Raw genomic sequence first — 23,341 nt, 5'->3', positions numbered from 1 at the left:
GTCAGCTATAAGATTGTCACCACTGACAGGAGAAGTGAAAAATACTGATTATCTTCATTTACAGCGACATCTGTCAAGGGGCGAGATGTACATATTAGGCAGCAAGGGAACTGCCAGCTCTTGAAGGTCATGTGTTGGAAGCAGGAAATATGGGCAAGCGTAAGAATCTGAGACACTTTATTGAGGGCCAGAGCGTCTCTGAACATCAGGCAGGTCTTGTGGGATGTTCACGCTAGCCTTGTATTTATCTGGCGAATTTAACACGGACAAAAACAGAACATGTATTATTATGTTATTATAACCCATCTATCTATGTGGTATATATTATTTTGTTGTATAAAGTTAGTAATGTGTAAGTCAATCCTGACGCCTTAAGTCTCTCCCACATGGTGAGGTATATATTTATTAATTCAACAACGGTATCGGGTATTGACCGATATGCAATAGGTCGTCTTGGCTGTAGCGACATGGTTAGCAGGAGTCGCCTTAACTGCCTCAAGTATCAAACACTCAAGCAGTTAGCATATAGCCAGAACTTCATTATCTAGCTCTTCTAACCGAAACATGGACAGAAAGGCTGGCTGGTGGTGCAGAGAAGTTGTGCCATAATATATATGTATTATTATTTTTTATTTTTTTTAACAGACACCACCTCCACCATGTTTGACAGCAAATTACCCAGCAGCATTGTCACACAAACACAAGCGTTCATATCAGGGTTCCTTTTAATCCAGTCAAACTTGCCAAGTCTGACCAAGCTTTTAACCTCAGGCAAGTAGCCAAAATAAGACATGGTTCCTTAGAAATAAAAAGAGTTTCTGTGAAGTGGTTGGTGTGGCGCAACAGATAACACCACTACCTGCCACTGAGCTACCACACCATGTGAGAGACTGGGGTTCGATTCCCAGGCTGACTATACTGCGCTACACCAATAAGAGTCCTTGGGCAAGACTCCTAATACTACACTGACCCACCTCTGTAATACGAGTAACCTTGTAAGTCGCTCTGGATAAGAGCGTCAGCTAAATGCCGTAAATGTAAATGTAAATGTAAATGAAGTGCTTTTTCAGGCTTACCTATGTAGCCTGGGCACAATTTCGTGTTTCGTTTTCAAGTGCATTGTGTGGCCCCCCCTCAGTGTGGGAAAGCACTGATGTAAGCAGGAGCACAGGGCGCAGTTCCTCTACCAGCAATGCGTGACCATATGGGCGCTGTGTGAAACCTGGAAGCCGACTCACAAACCCTCTAACTAACTCTGGCTCAAACCCAAACTCCAGTTAAAGCAATGGTTGGGAAGCAGTTTTCCTGAGAATGTTGTTGGTTACCTTGGCTCAAGGCAGATACAGGCCTGCAATTTTACGGTGCCGGCATGGACTCCAGCTTATAGGTTCCCAAGAACGGAAAACTGTATTTACCTTGGCATAGTTGACTACTGAGAGTTCGGGACAGGGAAGTGAAAAACCGTGAACTTAAAACACTGATGGCTCCTCTTTCAAAATCAAAACCCATATAAAGACAAAAGGGTTGTAAAACAGGCCAATTTCTATCTAAAATGAAGACTACAATGGAGGCTAATCTAAAACCTAACTCTACCAGACCCTACTGATCCCTTATGCTTGAGAGGACTATGCTATGCTTAGCTTGGCTAGGCTATGTTATATAGCTGTGAGTCAACACAATAAATAAAGAGCATAGAATTTTCCCCCACCATAGCCCACCATAAAAGAAAAACAGCAGTGTTTCCACCCTCGCTGCTTCGGAAGTTTATCAAATGTCATGAAATCATGAAATCTTTTATTTTTAAAATGACAAATTCAAGAAGTGAAATAAAGACAGGGAGAGGAAATAATCGTTAGCCAGACGAGCCACAGGGTGTTAAAAAATTTGAAACCATTATTTATAACGAAGGCTCAGACCACTTTTCAATTCCTCGGCACGCCACAACGCGTCACGCAACCTTTTTGCAGTGGCGGTGTTTGCTTGGGTCTGCTGTCGCCGCTGAATAAAACCCTAGAGGAAACACTGAAGAGTGCGTTTCAGTCTGAGCTAAAATAACAGGGTGGTAAATAGCACTGTAAAATCACATCTGAGCATTTTTCACCCCAACGAAAACCACACACTTGCTATTAATACATCAAATAACAATCTAAATATTCCGTAAATACATTTTATCAAACGAATTCCCTTCATACCCCACACTTAGTCAACTAGCCAAGTCATGTTTGGTCTTCAGTTTTCCACTGGAGCTACAAGACTGACGTAGCTAGCTAACTAGTAATGGACGTTTACAGATGGCGTGCCTAAATCACCACACACTCGCCTAAAACCAAGTGGAGGTGCTTAGTTCTCCTCCACTTCTTTCTAACAGCCTTGCGTATGTGGTTTCTGACACTGTAGGACACCATGTTATCTACAAATATGGATGAAGGAGTGCTAAACAGCTAAACCAGGCTGAATCCTATCTGGAGTTTTGTCCATGGTTGTAGATAACAGTGAATCATACAGTGTAAGAAACCACATAAGCTAGTCTATTAGAGGTTTGAGGCCGATGTGCTAAATGCTAATTTGTGGGTTTACCCTTCCATTATCTGTAAGCTACATTACATTAGCATTGTAGCTCCAGTCTACGTTTTTATTATAGATAACAGTGAGTCAAACAGTGCCAGATACCACAAAAACAAGCCTATTAGAGATCACTGATCGACTCATGAAGGTTCGAGGCGAGTGTGTGATTATTAAGGCTTTAGCACAATGCTAATTTGTAGGATATACGCTTCCATTATCCGTTAGCTATAGTGCTAATAGATTAGCCTTGTAGCTTCAGTCTACCTTTGTAAACATAACAGTGCTTTGTACAGTCGAAGAAACCACATAAGCTAGTCTATTAGAGGTTAGAGGCCGATGTGCTAAATGCTCATTTGTGGGGTATACACTTTCATTATCTGTAAGCTACATTACATTAGCATTGTAGCTCCAGTCTACGTTTTTATTATAGATAACAGTGAGTCAAACAGTGCCAGATACCACAAAAACAAGCCTATTAGAGATCACTGATCGACTCATGAAGGTTCGAGGCGAGTGTGTGATTATTAAGGCTTTAGCACAATGCTAATTTGTAGGATATACGCTTCCATTATCCGTTAGCTATAGTGCTAATAGATTAGCCTTGTAGCTTCAGTCTACCTTTGTAAACATAACAGTGCTTTGTACAGTCGAAGAAACCACATAAGCTAGTCTATTAGAGGTTAGAGGCCGATGTGCTAAATGCTAATTTGTGGGGTATACACTTTCATTATCTTTAAGCTACATTACATTAGCATTGTAGCTCCAGTCTATGGGGTTTTTCCTAAAGCTAGAAAATAGTGAGTCAAACAGTGCCAGAAAGCACATAAACAAGCTTATTAGACATCAAGGTTCAAGGCCGATGTGCTAAAGGCTAATTTGTGGGGTATACCCTTCCTTTATGTGTTAGCTATAACAATTAGCCTTGAAGCTCCCGTGTATGTTTTTTTATAGTGAGTCATACTGTGCCAGAAACCACATAAACAAGCCTATTAGAGATCACTGATCAACTCATCAAGGTTCGAGGCGAGTGTGTGATTATTTACGCTTTAGCACAATGCTAATTTTGGTATATACACTTTCATTATCTGGTAGCTATAGTACATTAGCCTTGTATCTCCAGTGCAAAACTTTGTGATGATCAGCTCCATTTTGGGGGTAAAGAGAAAATAGTCTACATCAAATTTTTCATTGAAGGAACTGGGAGCCCTGGCGGCATTGCGCCGCTTCACGGAAAACGCGGGGGGAGCCGCCAGTGCCATTAAAAGGGCGTAGGCTGGCCGCGAGAGCAGTGTGGTTGCGACTGCGTGAAGGGGGGTGGGGGAGGGGAGAGGCGAGAGCGCATGGAAGCGTGTCACTAGCTCCTCACTCTCGACTGCCCTTGTGGTGCTGCTGCCTTCCGCATAGTGTTAACCCCTGCAGTGCACCACCCTACACACACACACACACACACACACACACTCACTTTCACATGCATACATTCACAGAAAAAGAAAGACACACTGGAGGTGGGAGCAACACATGTACAGACATAACACACGTGCACACACAATAACACTGCAGAAGGCTGGATGAGGTCCGGTACCGCTCTCTATAATGAGAACTTTGTTTATACCTGGTCAAACGAGTGGACATCCAAGACGCCCACACTTTTCAGTTCCACCATGTGAGCCTGAAACTAAGGTCAAATCGAGTGAGATGGCCTTTCCATAGCTTTTCCTTTCACACACAAAGGACTACAGCAAAAATCAGTGAGGAGGGCTTCCCAGAAACATAGGCCAGCAGCAGGAGAAAGCCCAGCAAGCTCCAGCAGCAACGCTCAATTATTCATCCTCCTCCCATGGGAACGCGCCTCAGACACAGACACAAGTGGGTTACAGTGTGTGAGCGAGTCTGATTCCCTCTTTCTCCCTCACACACACACTCACACACACTAACACACTCACACACTCACACACTCACACACTCACACACTCACACACTCACACACTCACACTATTACACACTCACACTATTACACACTCACACACTCACACTCACACTCACACTCTCACTCACACTCTCACTCTCACTCACACTCTCACTCACACTCACACTCTCTCACTCACACTCTCTCACTCACACTCTCTCACTCACACTCTCTCACTCACACTCACACTCTCTCACTCACACTCTCTCACTCACACTCTCTCACTCACACTCACCAGCATCTGTAGGCCTGAGCTGCTCTGAACTGAGCTAACTAAGCAGCTCTACACCCACAGCTGCCATAACACTGAAATGGCCTAGCTCACTTTTTATGATTACAGAAGAACCATTTTGGTTCTAGCTAGTGTAACCTTGGTTCTCTGATTGCATGCTTAATAGAGAACCTCATTTGAAAAGTAAAAGAGTAAGGAACCTTAGCAATTCTTTGCCGATTTAAAGGTTCCACTGCGCCCTATTCACTATGTAGTGCATTACTTTGGGGTTGGGGCTCCATCATTTTGTAGTGGTGTCCCAATACACAGTGCAGAATTTTTAGTGAACTAAAACAATGTACCCTGCTGGACATGGGACACCCATAATTCATTGCATTGTTTGGTTTGAAGATTCACATGCAGCGTCTCTGAGGCAGACTGATGCCATTTACTGTCTAAACAGTGCTCAATATGGGTGTAACCCGGGCTAGGTGAGTTCTAGGTAGGTGTGTTTGTACATACGTGTTTACTGGGACCCAATACTGGGCCTCAGGGTTACAGCCCACCTTAATCTCACATGAGCCCCATCTAGGCCCTGTATGCAGTGTACAACCCAAATGGGGCCAATGTTTAACCTCTCCTGGCCCCGTCTCTGACCCTGGTGGAACCCATGGACAAAACCTTCTGGGACCCAGTTTAGCTACTTATACAGGACCCATATAGACTTGCAAGCTAGGTAGTGATCTAGTATTTCACATGTAGCGGACAGTGCATAGCTATTGCCAGGGGATGGGCCAGTCTGAATCCCGGTCATGATGCTAGGCATCGGCAGCCGGGGCCTCGAGATAGCACAACTGGATTTGCTCTCCAGGGTGGGTAGATGGAGAAACATTCTGTATTCTGTAAATCAGAAATTACTGATGCCAAAGGATTAATCTGCCATTTCATAGTGTGTTTAATATCTCCTAATACATGAGAACTCTCTCCTACAACACAGCGGCAAAAACAAAGGATCGTAATCCTTTTGGATCAGGCAAAAAAAAGGGCTGGGTCCCAATCCCAATCCACTGGATCTGATCTGGACTTCCCTATTTCTTACTGAAGAGATGTCGATGGTTTGTGTGGCTCAAGGGATTACAGCACTACCTGCCCCTGAGCAACCACACAATGTGGGAGACTGGGGTTTGATTCCTGGTCTGGGTGACTATGCCGCACTATACCAATAAGAGTCCTTGGGCTAAACTCCTAACGCCACACTGGCCCACCTCTGTAATCCGAGTAACCTTGTAAGTCACTCTGGATAAGAGAGTCAGCTAAGGATTACTGCATTATAAAACTAGCCAGCAAATATCACTGATATACTGGTCATACTGGCCAACAGATGAACTGTGTGTCTATCTGATCTACTCATTAAGCTTTAAAGTGAATTTAAAAGGTGTTCATTTGCACACACCCAGCTTTCGTGACCTCCACAGAAAAGCACTGACAAATAGAATTGGACACTGCCAAAGCCAATCATGGCCAGGAGGGTTATAAAGCCCCTACTGGGCTGTGAAGCAATTGAGGTCCAACCAGTACCTTTGGGATGAGTTGGAGTGGCATTTATGATCTAGAACCATGATCTAACTTTGATACCTGATAGCACTAATGCTATTGAGACTCAACGCAATCAATCCTTACAGCGATGCTTTAAAATCTAGTTAAAAGCGTTCCTAGAGGAGTAGAGACAGTCACTGAAGCAAAGAGAGGACAGATTACTTTTTAATACCCTTGATTTTGGAAGAAACATTGGAAGCGTCGACTAACTTTCGGCCATATTGTGAACATCTGTTAGGACCTAGGTTGTGAATTTCAATTCTTCAGAAAGTTCTGGATTTTGAGAATCCACCCAAGGCCCACTCATATCTGCATGTAGTCTTCTCTGAGATATAAAGCCTGAAACAAGCAGGCCTTATCAGGTCTACAACAGAACTGTGTGTGAGTCATGCTCAGGAGTGATTACAGTAGGTGCGCAACCCGTCATATTCACGATCGGGCAGTTGTTACTGCCCTTTTTACCACTCAGAGTAGCCAATAATACCACCAAGAGGGTGGTGGTTAACAGTGGTGCATCCAGTGTTCAGTGGTAGGGGAAGCTGAGGGGAGCTGAACTGCTGAAGTGCTGTTTACTGTAGTGGACCACAGCCTGCTTACTCCTCATTTTGAGCCACAAGAGCGATTCACAGTCGGAGAATTTGAGTCTCCTGAGCGGGTGCAGGTGGCCTGGCGTTTATTGCCAGTGATTCAGTCCAATCACAGGAGGCGAATGGTTTTAAACAAGAGGGATCCATGATTCAACAGCAATCAACACAAGCAGGAAGCGTGCTCTTGGCTTGCTTCCCACAGGGCCTTGAGGGGATTAGCTAATGCTGTTAGTCCGAGTGCTGGTCCAAAGGTACAGAGGCCTTCACTGAGGCCTAGTTTTGAAGCACTGTGGCGAATTCGGGCTTGAAAACGGGTCGAGACGTCTTCGAATCCACTACAAGCTCTCTGGGAGGGAAAGAGCAGCGCCTGTTCCACTCAAAGTGACACATCTACCGCATCAGCGCAGAGAGGCCAAGGACACTGTGGTTACATCACTCTCAGGACACGGGTCAGAGCGCCACGTCCGCACATAGCCAAGCAACGTCACACAGAGAGGGAGAGAGAGAGAGAGAGAGAGAGAGATACACACAGAGAGAGAACACAAAGAAAGCCAGTAGAGCCACAGTAATGAAAACAGCCCATTTACACTATATGGACAAAAGTAATGGGACATCTGTAAAATCAAGGCTATTTTATACTGCTGAGTAACTGTCTCTACTGTAAAGGGAAGGTTAGTGAGGTCAAGATGTTAAACGATCACTGGGGGGCTTTAGAACTATCAAGCCAATGCCTGCCATTAGGCTTGGTGACAATAGGTTCATGTCTGATTATCAGCTCCAAAAAGTCCTATTCTAATGGCAGTACTTCTCTACAGGGACTAGACAAGCAGCATGTGTGGATTTGCACACTTGTGTCAGCAATGGGTACAAGTTAGCTGTTACAAAGTAGCTGAATGTATTCATTAGATGGCGTGTCCACAAACATTTGGACATGGTCATTTCTGCCTCATTGTGCATAGCTAGATATACCCTTTAATGTTCTTGTAATCAGAGGCGGACAAGATGATTCTGACCGGGCGGCACAACCATCTAAGTGTCATCCGTGGCCAAGAGTCCAAGACAGCATTACAGGCATCATTCATGGTTGGCCGACCCTCCCTCTCCCCAAATTCACTCAGCAACATGCTAGCCAAAGCGGACGCCTGAATTGGGCAGTGTCGGTAGCGTTGTTTTATGGTGCGAGTCTTAGTTAGTGGGTGGGAATTAGCAAAGGCGAAGCTAACAGCACACAGTTATCAGAATTGTTAAAAACAGCTTTGTAACCAACCCATCCCTAATAAACAAGGTGGAAACCCAACATTTAGACTAACAGCATTAACTAATCCCCTCAAGTCCCTGAATACAATGTGCTGAGTGATGAAGCTCACACTATAAACGACTGTCTAACAAAACTCAAAACCAGACGAAACACCTCTGACGGCCATTCCAGACTAGTTCACTAGTTCATTTGGGGCCTATCAGATATCTGAGCCATCACTTGAGCTCCTACTTGTCCCCACATTCCTACAGAGCAAAAAACAAAAAAAAACACACAGTTCTGAGCGCTGGGAGCAGTGTGAGAGGAATTTGGAGGATGTACATGTATAGCGGTGATGGTGCAAATGAACTGAAATCAGCAGCGAACCTCATCAAGCGATTTTCTGTCAAACCCAAATGAAAACATACACTACGCTGTTCAAGTGCTAAGCTCACTAAACGGCTTAACTATGCTGGCTCAACAGTATACGGTCCATTTTTTCAACCACCCTGAGTATCAAAGACCAGCTCAGAGTCTCTAAAACCAGCTACCAGCAAATGCTGGCCTTGAGCAGGGTTAGCTAGGATGTGGCTATGTAAAATAAATGATTGAGTCCAGCCAGTAAAAGACAGTGGTGTAAGTGGAGAAAGTCCACTTGATGAGACCAGAGAACAGCACCTCAGGGCTTAATTTAATTGAAACCCACATACTGGGAAGTAGGGTGTACATCACAAAACTACATGGATAGTCCTGAGGCAACACAGGAGACAATGCATCATTCTATAGGGCGATCAGGGTCCTATTAGGACTCCCACTGGAAAATCCTGTTTACAACTGGTATTAAACTCCGTCGAGTGATGTGATCATAATTGGACAGCGAGACGTACATCAGCCTACACCAGGCATTTCCAAGCGTCTCTAATGACTACTTTTGATTGTTTTTTGTGATTTGCATTCCCATGAGGTCATATGCGGCTCTGACCCTGCTTTAGGTTGCACTGGACACTGTTCATCGATAGCCATTCATTCCATCAACTCTCAAACTCTCATGCTTACCTTCATTTGGTTTGATCACAGTCTGACTTGTGGAAGTGGAGTTCTTTTTATTCACTATTAAACATCCACCTGATTAGGCAGCAATTAACCGCTACTTAGGGCCCCCCCGTCACACAAGGCTACCAGGCTTCCTCCGAGTTACATAAAGCCAGACAACTGCATCTTTTCAAACTGCTGCCAACACCACTGGACAGCCAAAAATCACCAATTGCCAGTTCTGATACATCAGCTAACAGATATCCGCACTGGCTTGCTAGCACTACGCCAAAAAATGGAAGGGACAGAAAGGGTCATCCTACCCACCCAGAGGAGAGGAGCAAGGCCATTTGTGCCTTTTAGGACTCCAGCTTTCTATTTGTGCATATTTGACTCATTAAACTGTTTCAGATCATCATATATATATAACCTGCAGTATACGACAAGGACATCATTAGTAGTGTGTTCCACCATGCACATCCATTCCCTGGGTACTATTTTTGCCTAGTCTCTTTGTAATGGTAGAATCATGAACGCTGATCTTATCTGAGGCGAGTGAGGCAGACAGCTCCTTAGATGTTCATATAAGTTCTTTTGCGGCTCTCTGGATGAGTCACCGCTGCTCTCTTGGAGGAAGTTTGGTAGGACAGTCACTTCTGAGAACATTTACCACTATTCTCAGTTTTCTACATTTGGAGGTGTAGGCTCTCACCGTTTCGCTGGGGTTCCAGAGCCTTAGAAATGGCCAATATTTTCAGCTAACTTTCTTACCTTTTACGGAGAGTCTTTTGATTGTGGCATAGCGTACTGCTTGTTGAGACCTTTAGGCCTGTTTCCATTACTAGAAAGGTTGTTTTAAGTGATCAAACCTAGCTGGGTCTAGTTTACTTGATCCCAATTATCATCTACATTTGGTTAATTGGTTGACAGAGTAACACAAGGTCAGTGTTTCTATCTTCAGTACATAAAACCATCCTCTAAGAACTGTATTTCGTGTTCACTCAGGTTGTTAAGATTGGGGGCACCTTTTTTTACCGTCATGCATAAAATAACCCTAACCTCAACCTAACCCTACACGCATACTGTCAAATATCCAAGTCTGCTGTGTAAAGACCACATTATTTTTACTGTTTTAAGGTGGAACAGGCTTCTATGGTCCAGTTTTCCAGACCCATCCTAAACCTAATCCTAGACTAAAACACATTTCTGAAAGAGATTCACTCATAAGCACTGCAATTTAGTCCAAGGCTAGGCCTAACCCATGTCTGTGACACCAGCCCTACATGTCAGTCCGCCCAATGCCAGTAAGACAGTACAGTGACAAACGTTGGAGTTGATGGAGTAACTGTCTCTACTGTCCAGGGAAGAAGGCTTTCTACTAGATTTTGGAGGTGCACTGATGTGAGGATTTGATTGCATTTAGCCACAAGAGTATAAGTTAGGTAATGATGTTGGCTGATCACCACCCCACCTCATCCCCACCTCATTCCAAAAGTATTGTATGAAGCACCATCCATCATTCCAGAAAACATAGTTCTTCCACTGCTCCAAAGACTAGATAAGCTAGTGTCAGCAATGGGTGCAACTTAAAGTAGCTGAATGCATTCATTAGAATGAGGTGTCCACAAACTTTCCACAAACAGTGTATGTTCTGAACCCAATAAAAAGAGTTTCTCCTGTTGCTGTGTTTTGATACGCTGGACCTGCCCATTTTTTCTCCTTAACGGATAATGACACAAAGGCATTGTTAGACACGGAGGAAGAGTTGCAGACACTACACAGACAGGAAACACTGAAATACATGATCCAAAGAGAGGGACTCAGCCTCAGACTCTACAGGAACTTTGGCTAATGATTCTCGTAAAGGCATCAATGTGGATTCACGTCAAATATCTGCAATGAAAGGAACTGTCCTCATGTCAGTGAGAGGACAGTCAGTGCTACATAGCGATGAACCACGGGCACAGTAAGCAAACACTTTGAGAAGCAGATGCTTCCCTTACAGAAAGTGAGAAATGTGCTACTTATGAAGGCACCTGCAATGCAATCTGGTCTTACCGTTAGTAGCTTAGTAAGAAACATGGAATAGAAGCATTCAATCAGTGTCAATATCATCTAGTTACATTTATTAAAACTACTTAACATTCCCTACACCTTATTTAACGATCACCCTGCAACGACCATCAACATAAGACTGTTTAAAAGTGGCCTAGAATGCCCTCGAGGCTAACTGCAAAGGCAAAAAAGGCTAAAAGCTAATGCTAGGCCTCCTGGAGAAGGGCTGATTGGAAGAAATGTCGTTGCTAGAAGCTAAATGGGGGAGCGCTAAAAGGCTACAATCTTACACTAGGCCTACTAGAGAAAGTAGAAGGGCTAACTGAAGGAGGCAAGGGGACTGCACAGCAGGGAAGACAGGGGAACTGCCATGAGTAGTAGGGATTTCTACGTAGCTTTTCATAATTATTTCCCATAAAAGGAAAACCAGTGTTCTGAGGCTAAATAACAGGGTGGTAAATAGGCTTGTATAACCACATCTGAGCATTTCTTGCCCCAACCAAAGTCACATATTTACTATTTATGCAACAAATGGCAACTTAAAGTCTTAATAAATACATTAGATGATATCTTTAATGGCATTAAACTTGTTTACACTAATGGAATGGAAATAAATGCTCTTGTCTAGTAGACTTTGTGTCATCATGGTCTCAAAAGCTCATCAATAATGAATAATATAACTGCAGTAATAGCCTTAAGGTCATGCTGCACATCTCCCCGATGGTGCTCCACATTGAGTGTTACTCTATATGTATCCAACATGCATCGGTTACAAATAACAGCCAGTAGCTCTAAAGTGAGTGGTGAGAAAAACACAGAAGATCTTGTGCAGCTCGGCGGAGAGAACTGGGTGGGAACCCATCAGAAGTGTTCCACACCCTAATTCGGCTGCTTGGAGCAGGTCAAACTTCCTTTAACCGACTCTCTGCCAGATTCCACCTGTACGACTTCAGAGCAGGCTGCTATTTATCAATCCTCACAGCGTTCTCACCTAGGGTCGTTATACATTTCATTGTCCCAAAATGATTACTGTTAAAGGGTCCATAGGACACATAGTTCTGATTGGCTGGCGTGTCTTGCTGTTTGCCCTCGCTCAAACAGCAGTCCAGGTCGAAACCCTTCTCAGAACTTTAAAACTAATTGAGTGAGGCTAAACTGCTGAACAGGCAGATAGATATACAGTAGCATGCAAAAGTGTAGGCACCCTGAGGCAAAATATTCATTGTTCTGAATAGATAAATAAGGTTTGTGATGAAGACACGGGAAAAGATTTCTTCTACGAAGGTCATATTTGAGCAGGTGTCGCTGCACAGTAGAAGAGTGCACCACCACTCCAGAGTTTGCTACATCGTCCTGAAGGTCTTTTAGAGCAATACAGCTGTTCTTATAGAAAGTTTTGTTGATCTTCATCTTCATCAACTTGATCTCCTCTCATCCTGCCTACTGCCATTTCTTAATTACGTTATAAACTGAGGAAACGGACACCTGAAAACGCATTGCTATCTTTTTATAATCTTCTCCAGTCTTTGTGGAAATCAGTTATTTTAATGTTCAGAGTGCTAGGCAGCTGCTAATGAAGCGTTGTCAGGTCGCTTTACTGTTCGAACTATACAACTCTGTCTCTTGTAATCGTGAATGTTTAAGTCGTTGTGGTTTGCACACTAAACGACTGTTCAACGACAGCAGGTCACGCATTTTACGAAATCGATGAAGGACTGCACTGGGATGCGAGACCAGCAGGGATGGTCTGTTCTGCAGAGGGAGCTGGAAGTAAATGAATATACATTTTTGCAATGAAACCGTAAGTGTTACGGTTGAGTGTATGTCAGTGTGTTCACATATAGATGCATCATAAGACTGGATTTAGGGACTCCTTTGGCTTCTTCCTGGGCTTTCCTCTCTCCTTGCATTCTCATTGGCTGGAACGTGACACCGTACTCACACCAGTCATAACCTGGTTGTAACACTTTTCACACTACAGGATTTCGACTCGCAGACAGATCCAGATTTTTAGCATGTTAGATATCTGAACAGCGATCTAGAGCCGATTTTTGGGCCACGAGCGAACACCGATTTGCCCCCGTGCTGATGCTTTTCTCAGCGACTTCCAAAATCTGTTGGCGAGCAGAAACTCGGGGCTAACTCATGCAGTGTAAACTCGGCATTAGAGGAGCCCATGGCGGCTGATTTTTAAGACAAGGTTTGAGAAGTCTGAGAACACGTAAAGCTTTGCAATTAGCTTTTCCTGACCTTTCCTAATGATGACTGTGAACAAGCCATAGCCCTAACAAGCCAATCCGAGGCCTTAAAAGTTATCTAAGCGCTCAAATCTCTTGGTGTGTTCCAATATTTGCATGTTTTCCTTTTTTTGACTCTAAAATTGAACAAAATAAAAAATAAAATGTTGGAAACTGCAACTTGATGCCTCTTGGAGATCGGTTCCGCTTCTACTTACTTTAGAGTAGCAGATATTTTGACCTACCAGGGGTGCCCAAAACGTTTGCATGCCACAGTATGTAATTTTCTATCCATGATATCACACTTTTACAGCCAAGTTTTCCATATATGGACAGTATGGACTGAGGAGTGAACACTATGTCCAGTTCTTTGATGCCCTTTAGCAGAGCAGGTGAGATGATCTGAAATTTCATGTTCAGACAGTTGTGGAACATGAAAACCAGCCTTCAACAAATGGTTTTAAGCTCACTATCCAAGTCATCCCACTTATAATGGTGTGAGGGGCTGGTCAGCCTCAGTTCTGAGAGCGACAGAAGCTACAGCAGCGTCTTCTAAGAGGCGTCTTTTCACAGTGGAAGGATGGACACCAGCACCTGTGGATGTTTTTTCGATGTGAAGCGAGAGTGGAGCTTGATTGTTTCCTTTCTTTTAAAGATAAAAGCTTTAAGTGCTGTTTATCTGATGGTGGGCAGTTTCAGTGGTCTGCCAGCTCTAAAGCTTTTGCATAACTGTTTGGGGTCCCATTTTCTCAGGTTTTCTTCTCTGTGGGTTCTTTTTTTTTTTTAGCTTTTTTTAGAAGTGCTTTTTTATTGTGTTCTCCAACCTCCTCAGAAATGAAGAACATGTACTTGATGGTCGTTTTGACTGGAGACTAATAAATGTAGAAGGTTCTGTGGCATTTGCACTGCGTTGTAGATGATAATCTACTAAAACAGGCCTTCACTGGTTAAAAAACAGGTCATGCAGACTGTGCTACTCAAGAGCAGGGCAAAGCGACCCCACTATGTCCAGTTGGCCTGTGCTGTGAGAAGCAGCGAGCCAAGGGTCTTCTACTCTCAAAACTCTCAAAACGACCGCCCGAAGCGAACCCAGAGTCTAAGGAACCGACACCGCGGTGCCAGCGTAAAAGCCTCGCTCTGTCACCAAGGCACCTCGAACCAAACCTCGCTTGCGGTGTCGAGAGATCAGTTTACACGCCTCCTCTCGCCCATCACGGCACCTCAAAACAAGCCGCGGCAAACACCCCTCCCCCACAGCGCACGAACACCACTGGCTCATGAGAGCAAGAGAGGGGCGGGAAAAAAAGAAGCCACTTCATGGCTTTTGTTCTAGTTATTGCACTGCTATAAAGGAGAGAAAACCCCACCATCATCAATCCATCAGTGCAGGATCTCACAAAAAAGTGCCATCACTGTAGGAAAAGAAGGAAACTCTCTGCGATTTTTTAAAAACAGGAATCATGCAGAGCCAGCAGAACCAGCAGAACCAGCAAACAGCCTCTACTGAAAGCGTCCATGCGGCCTTGCTTTTGGGACGCTTGCTGCTGTAGGCCGAGCCCGTTTTGGCCTTTGGAGGTGGGCTGGGGCTGGGGCTGGAGCTGGAGCTGGAGCTGAGGCCAGAAGCAGCAGTACAGGATGTGACGGGACACTAGAAAAACTCAAAGGCCATGCGTCAGCCTCGCTATCAGGAAGATCAGCACACTGCTAGCTCTCCTCTCGCACGCCACCGCCAACAGCTCCCTCCTGAATAAGAATGGGAGGCAGCTCCATATTGATGTTGGTCACATCAATACTGCTAAAAACAGAGGCGGTCAAGTTATAAGCACAGGAAGGTCGCTGTCCCTAGCTTGACATTACGCAAACTGCATGCCACCCTGACGAGCTGTCCTGTAATCTTAAATACATTGCTTATGTGTCTTTTTTTTTACCATTGCTTTTCCCATTTGTGTAGATAACAGGGAGTCATACAAGCCCAAAACCATACATCATAAAAACTAACATGTGCTTATATTGTAATTTTTAATCTACATGACGCCACAACATCTATTTAAATCAGGGACCATTTACTGTTCTTAAACTGAGAGGAGAAGTGAAGGAGCATGGTGGTGACTGAGCCGAGGAAATCAAGTTTCTGTTCCACATAATGGCTGGCGTGAACACGTAGGCTACTCCGAGCTAAGCCCATGGCCCTTTTGCCTACGATCACCTGGGCTGCCTCGAAAAATCAAAAGCACTTCCTGCAAGCCTCACCGCATTTACAGCCGGTGCCAAGTCAACACCTCTTCTGCAACCAAAAGGCACGTCTCCTACGTTCGCCTTATTTGAGCTTAATGTTAGAGCATCCCTCAAATATCTATAATATTTAAATATTGTCACTGTCACACAAACAGTTTGCCTCTAATTTGGCTGTTTTTTGGTTCCTTTACATTGTGTCCAAATTTCATGATAAATGCACCAATAGAAATGCTCCAAAATGACTCAATGAGGAATGTATTTAAGGGTAATGAACTATAACTCGATTTATCGGCTACTAGGGATGAACCGATCCGATACTAGGATCTGATATCGGTCCCGATTCTAGCAAAGTTAGCTGGATCGGGTACCGGATGATTAGTCTGATCCAAAGGTCCAGCCTATTCACGGAATCCGATTCTCACACCACCGATATTTTAGGCTTCATAACCCAGGATCAGAGTAATCTACAGACATCATACATGCATGACATACATGTCATAGCAAACAGCAAGGCTCCCCCTATCCACCCAGCATGGTGCCCGTCACCTGTCATCAGCTATCAGCGAGTAATCCAGCTCGTCTTCAATATAAGGAGAACCGGACAACACCGTGTCGAGGTCCAGCTCAGTTATTAATTTTAGTGACCAATGAACAGAAATTGGGATCATTTATATCTGTGTTCATGTGTTATGGTGTGTTTTACAAAGTTAGTACAGCAATGATTACATCAATCCTGATGCCTTAAGTCTCTCCCAGGTGGTCAGGTATATTGTTCATTAATTAAACAATGGTATCGGATCGATATCGGGTATCGGCCAATACGCAAGTTCATGTATCGGTATTGGAACAGAAACAGATGGATCAGTGCATCCCTATCAGCTACATAAGGTACATAAGGCAACCAACAGGCAAATAGCAAATCATTGATCAGCTTGATTGATTGATGGGCTTTTTTTGCAGTTTCAATTTTCAGACATATTCAGTAACTATTAGTTCCTAAAAAAATATACAATTATTTTAGCTACTAAAAGTATTCAGTCATGAAAAGAACAATATGCAATGTTATGTTACCTGAGGATGAGGAACTGAGGTGTTGGGCCTTTAGGGTCTAAGTACTACAAAGTACTACAAACATATCACTGTTTACAAGAATGTCAGACCTCCATGTAAAGGTGCACGTATTTGTGACGTATTTGTCACTGTACACTGTACAGCGAAATGTGTCCTCCGCATTTAACCCATCTGGTAGTGAACACACACTCACACACACACACACATATGTGTTAGGGGCAGTGAGTACACACACACACACACCCAGAGCCCAACAGTGGCAGCTTGCCGAGCCCGGGAGTCGAACCCACAACCCTGTTATCGATATCCCGGCGCTCTAACCGCTGAGCCACCACTGCCCCCTAGCAGGTATGTCTTACTTTGTTACCAGTGACAGAATACACTCTTTTCTTATGGCCAAGATCACAAACCTGGAGTTAACATAAGTGTGAGAACATGTATTCAGGACTTTTTGGGGACCTACTGTCCAAAGGATGATGGATAACATGGGCGTTATTATGTTGCGGTGACAATGAATATAGACTTAGACTCTAAAAAGCCATTCCTACTGGTGATGTGATCCATCAGTCTTTAGCAATGTGGCAAATTACCTGTGACAGGATACACACTTTTCTAAAAGCCGGGTTTGGGACAAATCATGGGGTTAACATGAGTGTGTGAACATGTATTCAGGACTTTTTGGGGACCTACTGTCCAAAGGATGACGGATAACATGGGCTTTTTTTTTATGTTGTGGGACAGTAAACCTAGGCTTAGACTGTAGGTAAGAATTCCTACTGGTAATATGGTCTTAAGTCTTTAGCAATGTGGCACATTTCCAGTGAAAGGCAGATACACACTTTTTGTATGGCCAAGTTTCAAATCCTGGGGTAAATCTGAGTGTGTGAACATGCACTCAGCACTTTGTGGGGACCTACTGTCCAAAGGATGATGGGCATTTTTTCATGTTGTGGGACAGTAAACCTAGGCTTAGACTCCAAATAAGAATTCATACTGGTGGTCCTTAAGTCTTCAGCAATGAGGCACAACACCAGTGACAGGACACACACCTTTCTTATGGCCAAGATCCCAATCCTGGGGTTAACATGAGTGTGAGAACATGTATTCCAGACTTCCTGGGGACCTACTGTCTAACGGATGATGGATAACATGGGCAATCTAACACTGCAGGGACATTCAGCTGGGGAAAGACTCGCAGATTTTAACATAAAAGGTTAAGGATTATGAATAAGACTGGCTGAAGTGCAAAACACACACACAATTAGGTACATTAGGTACATTAACACATAAAATAACATGGCAACACCCAGGGATAAGGGATAACATGGGCGTGTGAAGTTGTGGGGACATCAGACAGGAAAAGCAAAAGAGCCACAAGACATAGCTTCAGGTTGAGAGCAGGGCTGGGGGAATGAGTGAATCACCTAAAAGGCATTTAGGTGCAGTAATACACGAAGTAACACATGGGAAGACCCGACAAAGACAGGAATACAAACCACTGTGTGTTCAGAAGTGAGGTTCAGCTTGCTTTAGGACACTTAGGCTAAAGTAACCTCGTCCTGGATTACTCAGGCTTGCTCTCAGTGGACATGTAAGCAACTTTAGATACTTTACAAGACCTCTGTAGACCCCCAGTGCGGGTTCAGTTCACCTACCTGTAGTAATAAACATCACTTTTGCCAGCACTGAGTCCCGACTTCCGGATCACCTCCTCTTTCTTCCAGCCCGGTGGCAGAGCCGGGCAATCGATCCTTCTTCTCTCCATAATCATTTAGTTGATGTTTAGGGTCTTTAAAGGCTGAGAGGCGTGGTCTCCCCCCCTCTCCCTCTCCCCCTCTCCCTCTCTCCCAACGGACGTGAGGCGAAAGCGCCCCGCTGATGGCCACTCCGTCAGATTACCGCTAGGCTAGCTCCGTTAGCCGCCGCTGTAGTGGATGACAAGCCTCCAGCTGAAGTCTCTTAAAGCGGCACGGCTCCTTTACCACTGACCGGGGCTCCGCGCATCTAAGCTTAGTTCCTCAGCGTCAGTTTTCAGACATAACCCACGTCTCCCCGAAGCGCAAACTCGGCCCACATGCGCCTACATAGCAGTGCGGAGCAGCAGGAGACTCGGCGGTTCCCTTACACCGACCCCCAGCGCCTGGCAACGGCGCGGCCCACGGCAAAGCCACGCCTAACCGCAGCGAGCCCCGCCCACACGCGGCAACGCCCCTCCCATCGCAGCAACGCCCCCGCCTGGCCGCCACAGCGCTCCGCCCCCACCGTCACTTCTCGGAGTCTTTGCTGACGCTACCAGCGTGACGCAATGTTTGGGAAAAACGAAACTGTGGTGGCGCTGCTTTCCTGTTGTGACGGCTGGGGACTACATGGGCTGTGTCTCAAATCGGACATACATACTAACAAGGGATTAAGCAGTTTTAAGGCGAGTCTGACAGTTTTTAGAGCAATTTTTAGAGTCTGAAAGTAAAAAGTAGTCAAAAACAAACCTGAAATTAAAAAGCAGTTTTAAAGTTGAGATATCCCTGTTTTATAGTGTGAATGAATACTGGCTGTGTCCCAAACAGAGCTAGCAAAAGTACACAAGTGTGGTAAAAAAATTAAAAAAAAGGCTGCATCTCAAAATGTATGTTGTTAAACTAACCAGGGATTAAGCAAATTTTTAGGTGACTATCACAGTTAAAAAGAGTAAAAACTAAACTAAAATTGAAAAAAAAAAGGTTTTAAACACATTAAACTGTTTTCCTGTTGTGACGACTGGGGACTACATGGGCTGTGTCTCAAATCGGACATAGATACTAACAAGGGATTAAGCAGTTTTAAGGCGAGTCTAAAAGGTTTTTAGAGCAATTTTTAGATTCTCAAAGTAAAAAGTAGTCAAAAACAAACCTGAAATTAAAAAGCAGTTTTAAAGTTGAGATATCCCTGTTTTATAGTGTGAATGTGCACTGGCTGTGTCCCAAACAGAGCTAGCAAAAGTACACAAGTGTGGTAAAAAAAAAAAAGGCTGCATCTCAAAATGTATGTTGTTAAACTAACCGCGAAATAAGCAATTTTGTAAGTGACTATCACAGTTAAAAAGAGTCCAAACTAAACTAAAATTGAAAAAAAAAAAGGTTTTAAACACATAAAACAAACTATCATGTTTCTGTTTTATTGTTGTGACGCCTGGGGACTACATGGGCTGTGTCTCAAATCGGACATAGATACTAACAAGGGATTAAGCAGTTTTAAGGCGAGTCTGACAGTTTTTAGAGCAATTTTTAGAGTCTCAGGGTAGAAAGTAGTCAAAAACAAACCTGAAATTAAAAAGCAGTTTTAAAGTTGAGATATCCCTGTTTTATAGTGTGAATGTGCACTGGCTGTGTCCCAAACAGAGCTAGCAAAAGTACACAAGTGTTGTAAAAAAAATTTAAAAAAAGGCTGCATCTCAAAATGTATGTTGTTAAACTAACCGAGGATTAAGCACGTTTTTAGGTGACTATTACAGTTAAAAAGAGTCCAAACTAAACTAAAATTGAAAAAAAGGTTTTAAACACAATAAACAAACTATCATGTTTCTATTTTACTGTTGTGATGCCTGGGGACTACATGGGCTGTGTCTCAAATCGGACATGGATACTAACAAGGGATTAAGCAGTTTTAAGGCGAGTCTGACAGTTTTTAGAGCAATTTTTAGAGTCTGAAAGTAAAAAGTAGTCAAAAACAAACCTGAAATTAAAAAGCAGTTTTAAAGTTGAGATATCCCTGTTTTATAGTGTGAATGAATACTGGCTGTGTCCCAAACAGAGCTAGCAAAAGTACACAAGTGTGGTAAAAAAAAAAAAAAAAAAGTCTGCATCTCAAAATGTATGTTGTTAAACTAACCAGGGATTAAGCACGTTTTTAGGTGACTATCACAGTTAAAAAGAGTCCAAACTAAACTAAAATTGAAAAAAAAGGTTTTAAACACATTAAACTGTTTTCCTGTTGTGACGACTGAGGACTACATGGGCTGTGTCTCAAATCGGACATAGATACTAACCAGGGATTAAGCAGTTTTAAGGCGAGTCTAAAAGGTTTTTAGAGCAATTTTAGAGTCTCAAGATAAAAAGTAGTCAAAAACAAACCTGAAATTAAAAAGCAGTTTTAAAGTTGAGATATCCCTGTTTCATAGTGTGAATGTGCACTGGCTGTGTCCCAAACAGAGCTAGCAAAAGTACACAAGTGTTGTACAAAAGTTTCTTCTGATCTGGTAAATGTATGGCTCAAATAAACGTACAGAACGACATGTCCTTAAATGTTCATTAAAAAAAGTACTAATAGAAAATAAAAAATAAAAAGTCTGAATCACACAAAATAAACTGTCTGATACAGTACAAAAAGCTGAGATATCCCTGTTTTATAGTGTGAATGAATACTGGCTGTGTCCCAAACAGTGGTGTCTTCTGATTAAAACATACTCTGGTAAAAGTATGGCTCCAGTAAAAGTATAAAAGTTTTATTAAGTTTTGTGGGGTTAAAAAATGAAGGGATTTGTTTTTATTGGCTGATTTACAGCACCAAGACCGATAACTGTGGTGTAAGTAATTGTCACAAACTTCTCAGAGAAGAAAGTGGTCAAAAACTAAAATAAAATAAAAAAATCAGTGTAAGACACAAAATAACTATGCTGTTTCTGTTTCCTGACAGCTGGGGCTATATATAATATATATATTAAAACAGATATAGTTAACTAACTAATTTTTAGGCGTGTTTCTGGGTAGAAAATAGTAAAAAATAATTAAAATTAAATTTTAATAAATTAAATTAATTAAAAAACTAAACTTGTGTGTTTAAACTTTAGATAACAAACACTCACAGACATACTCCTTCTAGCATTTGGTTAAAACAAGTGATTTACCCCAAAACAAAAGCCATTTAATGCTGATAAAATGTACTCACCTCTGCAATCTCCTTATGGACCCCATAACCTGATATTTATGAGGGTAGGTATACTGTAGGTAGGTATAATCAGTCCTCTGGTTTATTTTAACTACACACGTGTAAAAGTTCACGCTCCAAAACGTGCTTCAACTGAACGGACACCGTAAGACAAGCAACCCCACCAAAATACCTCAAACCAACCAGCAAGCTTCACCCGGCGGTGTGGGCAGTAGTAGAGAACAGCTTGGGTACGGGTTTCGCTGTGTCATCTGTTTTTTTGGGTTAATTTAAAACATCATCCAGTCAACCACAGCAGTCTGTTACGCATGAATGTGATGGTGGGGTGTGTTAGCTGCTTGAGGACTAAATACCTTATTCCCAAATCGAGAATTTTCTCTTGTCTAACCGCTTAACACAAAGACATGTTATTCAGTAACTACAGGGACTTTTATGCAAATGGGTGGGGATATTTACTGGTAATAGAAGTGTATATTAACGCTCAGGTTTACGGTCTTGATCCTTTGTGCAACAGCTGGGATAACACTGTATTTTATTAATTGAATACTGGCAATGTTTTATTTAAATAAAAGAAGGGGCATCAATTCATAATGAATGGCTATTTTCATCTAGATTTTCATCTAGATTTTTTTCTAACATCCGGTGCAGTCAACCAGACCTTAGTCACAGGCATGTGTCATGGATCTCTCTTTGGTTTGGGAGGTGTTTTACATCCTAATATCATCAGTGTCTGAAGTTAGGATACGTTTAGTCCATCATCTATCTATTATTATAATAATTTAATCAGTCAGTAAGTCCCAAGGTCAAACTCAAAATGAGCTCATGTGACCTAAATGTGGATGCTAAATTTTCAATGAGCAAAAAGGGCAGGAGACCTACTGATATTGAGGGTAGGTATACTGTGGGTAGGTATAATCAGTCCCCTGTTTAAATATACTCTGGTAAAAGGTATGGTTTCCATTTTAACTACACATGTGTAAAAGTACACACTCCTAAACGTGCTACATAAACATGGTACATTTCTCGTGAAAAAATTGAGGTCATTTCTACTGACTGGGTTACATCACCACTACAGATCCCAAGAGCTGCATAGCTTAGTCTAGCTTAGCCTTAGCTTTTAACACTGTAACAAGAGCATTTTAGTCTAATTAATTCTTTTAATTATTCCTGAGGCTTATCGGATAGTGCTGCTGTCCTCTCTGCTAGTTGAAGAGATTGTAGCCAGTTGGCTGGGTTAACTTTTAGCCTAGCACCCGCCTAGTCTCTCATTCCTCCGGATTCCCACAGCTGCACTTCGTCCGGTCAGCCTTTCTCCAGTCAGCCTACTGTCAGCTTTTCACCTTTTTCATCTTCCCTCCATTAAAGGCTGTGGCTAGTGGGCTGAGTTTAGGTAAAGTCTGGGGAAATAAATTAAACGAGTCAAGTTATGTATCAGTTTTGAGGTTTTGGAATTGACCTCGTTTTTATATATTTACGAGGTCAAAGTTCTACGAGTAGGGTTTGACCTGATGAGCATCCGTTCCACTTCCTCCAAAACCTAAATATGCACTGTTGAAAGATTATTAATATATATATCATATATATCTATAATATAAAGTATTATAGATCATAATTTAATCAGTCAGTAAG

The 23,341-nt window shown here is 42.9% G+C and overlaps 1 protein-coding gene across 1 annotated transcript in view; it reads right to left on the bottom strand.

Annotated features, from left to right (window-relative positions):
• The window catches only part of mbd2 (methyl-CpG binding domain protein 2), a 74,903-nt gene extending 55,963 nt beyond the window's left edge, over positions 1 to 18,940 (bottom strand). Inside the window, exon 1 of the mRNA XM_072692750.1 lies at positions 18,448 to 18,940. Coding sequence (XP_072548851.1) covers positions 18,448 to 18,563 — 116 coding nt within the window. The 5' untranslated portion in view covers positions 18,564 to 18,940. The remainder of the gene's footprint in view (positions 1 to 18,447) is intronic.
• Between the last annotated feature and the right edge of the window lie 4,401 nt (positions 18,941 to 23,341).

Source organism: Salminus brasiliensis, chromosome 1, assembly GCF_030463535.1.
Source record: "Salminus brasiliensis chromosome 1, fSalBra1.hap2, whole genome shotgun sequence".
In the NCBI taxonomy this organism is placed as follows: domain Eukaryota; kingdom Metazoa; phylum Chordata; class Actinopteri; order Characiformes; family Bryconidae; genus Salminus; species Salminus brasiliensis.
Note: the sequence above shows the minus strand (reverse complement) of the source record. Positions and strands in the feature narration are given on the sequence as shown.